Source organism: Verticillium alfalfae, genomic scaffold (assembly GCF_000150825.1).
Source record: "Verticillium alfalfae VaMs.102 supercont1.2 genomic scaffold, whole genome shotgun sequence".
Classification (NCBI taxonomy): domain Eukaryota; kingdom Fungi; phylum Ascomycota; class Sordariomycetes; order Glomerellales; family Plectosphaerellaceae; genus Verticillium; species Verticillium alfalfae.
The window spans coordinates 950,746-953,492 of record NW_003315037.1 but is presented as its reverse complement, the minus strand read 5'-3'; the positions used below and the strand labels follow the sequence as shown (position 1 = coordinate 953,492).

Here is a 2,747-nt window from a genome sequence, read left to right as displayed (position 1 = left end):
CTGTAGAGATAGAGATGGGCGTATTGAGCCCGTGTAGCCAAGTTGCACGGCTCCGTGAGCTCGCGAGAGAGGGAGACGGGACTCGACGTGGAAAGATGTATTCGAGCATTGAGACGAATGCATGCCATTGAAACTCGGGCTTTGAACGCCCCCGCCTGTCAACACAGGCAACCGAGTGGGCGGAGCGCAGGGTTACAAACACAGTCACAGTCGTACAGAATGAGGATACGATTTGCAGTGAGACGGCCTCCGAGGGGGAAAGATAAAAATGAAGATTGCTCATCTCCAATAGCAAACTGGCCGGTGAGAATGCTTGTTGTGGGACTTGTTGTGGTGTTGTCTGTCTCATGATTCACGGTAGGCGACACGGATCTAGGTCACTGATTCCGCTTCCATACGACAAGACATCGGAAAAACGGCGACGGGCTACGAGCGAGGACGCAACATGCAGAGTTGAAGTGTTCTATCGTTATTTTGCTTGGAAAGAATATATCCCCCGACGGGCCGTGACGTCCCTCCCACCACGACCTGTCCCGTTCATACGCCTCCGCGCCTCTACTGTCGCGTGATCTGACGGAGACGGAGGAAGGGTAGGGGGTATTTCCCTACCCGCACCGTCGCCGCCCGATTGGAGAGAGAAGACAGTAATCCTACCGCCGGTCACCCCACAGAGGGGGCGGACCAGTGGAGGGGCGCGTCGGCCAACCTCGACAGCCGGCTTCAGGCAAGTCTCATGGGCCTCGAGAATGATGACGAGTACACCATGCGATCAAGAAGAAGATGAAAGAACAAGAAGAAGAAGAAAAGAAAAAGAGAGACAGGGTTGCCTTCTTTTAAATGTCATCAATGGCAATGTCCTTCTTGCCCTTGTTGCCGTCCTCGGTGTCGTCCGAGTCGTCGTCCGAGTCGTCGCGGTCGTCGTCAAACTCAAAGTTGCAGTCGTCGTTGCCCTCGGCGCCGTACGTGTCCGTCTCGTTGATCTTGGCCGACTCGGGCAGCTCGCCGTAGGCCTTGAGGGAGCGGGCCTCGTCGGCGGTGTACTTGAGGATGACGTCGCCCTTGTCGTCCTGGTACTCGCGCAGCGAGAGCAGGATGATGTCGCCCTGGTTGATCCAGACCTTCTTGCGGAGCTTGCCGCGGATGTTGCCGAGGCGCTTGGTGCCGTCGAAGCAGAGGGCCTCGAGGCGGCCGTTGCCGAGCATCTTGACGACCTGGGCGTACTCTGTCGTGGCGGGAGGGTCAGCCTTGATGCACGAAAGGTAGGGTTTCTTTCCATTTTTTTTTCTTTTCTCTCGTTTGGTTTGCGGAGGAAGAGGAAGCCACACGACGACGTACCCTGACCGTCCTCCTTGAAGGTGAGCTCACGCTTCTCGTGGTCGGACTCGTTCTTTCCACGTCTGCGGTTCTTGCCGCCCTGTTTTCGGTTGTCTTTGTCAGCCACGGTTCTGTCGTCGTCATCTTGTGTTGTCGTGGAGTCGGGCGTGGATGAGGCACATGGAGGGGGCGGGGCAAATGTCGCGGACCCCGCGCTTAAGGAGGGAGCACGGCGGCGAAACCGCGCGGCGCAAAGGAGGTCTCAGTGGCATCAGACAGACAAAGCAGGCGAAACAACGTCCCTTTCCCTTTTTTTTAGGCATTTTGGGTGTTTGTGGAGGGAGGGAGGGGGGGGGGGGGGTGGTTTGGAGGGGTTGATGTGGTGATGAGAAGGGTGGAGGACGAGGGAGGAGATCTGGGGCGTGGTGTGTTTTGTAGTTCGACAGGTTCAGGCCGCCTTGGGCTTTTCTCTGGAGGGGCAGATTCGGAGCGAGGGGCGGCGGCGGCGGCGAGTGGGCACGTTTTGTGCTTTGGTTTTGTGGTTTGTGCAGGTTCATGCTTCTGTGAGTCAGTGGGGTTGTGGTGGGGCAGCACCCTCCGTTTTGGCCAACACCTACCGTAACCTAGGTACTTGTACATGTACAAGCAAGCACATGCATGCCAGGCCAAAACGGTCAGTACGAGAAAAACGGATCCACCAATACAACAACCTCTTCCCTGCCCAGCCATGCTGATGCACACAGAGCACAGCATCTGCGTCTTCGGATTCGTCCTGTCTAGCCGCCCCGTACCCAAAGAAGCCGCCGCGCACCCAAACGAGCCGGCTGGCGCAGACAACCTTACGGAGAAGCTCTAGCTGCGGCCAAGGTTCCTACACGACGGCAACCGCAACATCAAGCAACGACAGCATCACGCTCGCCTTGATGCGTTACCTGCCTCTTCTTTGTCCAGAGCACGCCTGACGAGGGTTGACGCACAGCACCACCCGAAAGGCCATGCTGCCGCGGCTCGGCCATGGCGCGCGCCCCTCGCACCAGCTCCTATCGCTCGCGCGCCGGCCATGGCCATGTCCACGACAGCTAGACCACCTGTTGGGACTGCGGCTTTCGGTGCCGCCAAGTTCACGCCGCAGCTTCGCGTCGACGCCCTACCGCTCAGCACGCCCGTCGCCGGAGCACCGCATCGACAGATACATCCAGTCGGCCCTCGAAGACATGGACGTGCGGCCGCCGAGCGCCATGCCGCGCCCCGCGGTGAGCATGACGCCGCGGACGGCGGACGCGTCGGCGCTGTCTTCGCTCGCGTCGGCGCGGTTCGCGCCGGGCTGGGGGTCGTCAAGGCTCACGACCGGGCAAACTTAACCCGCTGGCACGGGACCGCACCGTAGTCAGTTAAACACTACCGGACGAATGGAGGTAGGGAACGCGGGGGAA

At 59.4% G+C, this 2,747-nt stretch overlaps 2 protein-coding genes across 2 annotated transcripts in view; one reads left to right on the top strand and one right to left on the bottom strand.

Moving 5' to 3' along the window:
• Window positions 1–833: 833 nt before the first annotated feature.
• VDBG_01762 (eukaryotic translation initiation factor eIF-1A) lies at window positions 834–1,637 on the bottom strand (the record flags this gene model as incomplete). The annotated part of the gene is made up of 3 exons (XM_003007528.1): window positions 834–1,222; window positions 1,336–1,414; window positions 1,524–1,637. The coding sequence occupies 3 exons, from the start codon at window positions 1,635–1,637 to the stop codon at window positions 834–836; spliced, it is 582 nt and encodes a 193-aa protein (XP_003007574.1).
• Window positions 1,638–2,374: 737 nt separating this feature from the next.
• Window positions 2,375–2,747, top strand: part of VDBG_01761 (predicted protein) — a gene marked incomplete at both ends in the record, with an annotated part of 969 nt that continues 596 nt past the window's right edge. The window contains one exon of the mRNA XM_003007527.1: window positions 2,375–2,567. Coding sequence (XP_003007573.1) covers window positions 2,375–2,567 — 193 coding nt within the window. The remainder of the gene's footprint in view (window positions 2,568–2,747) is intronic.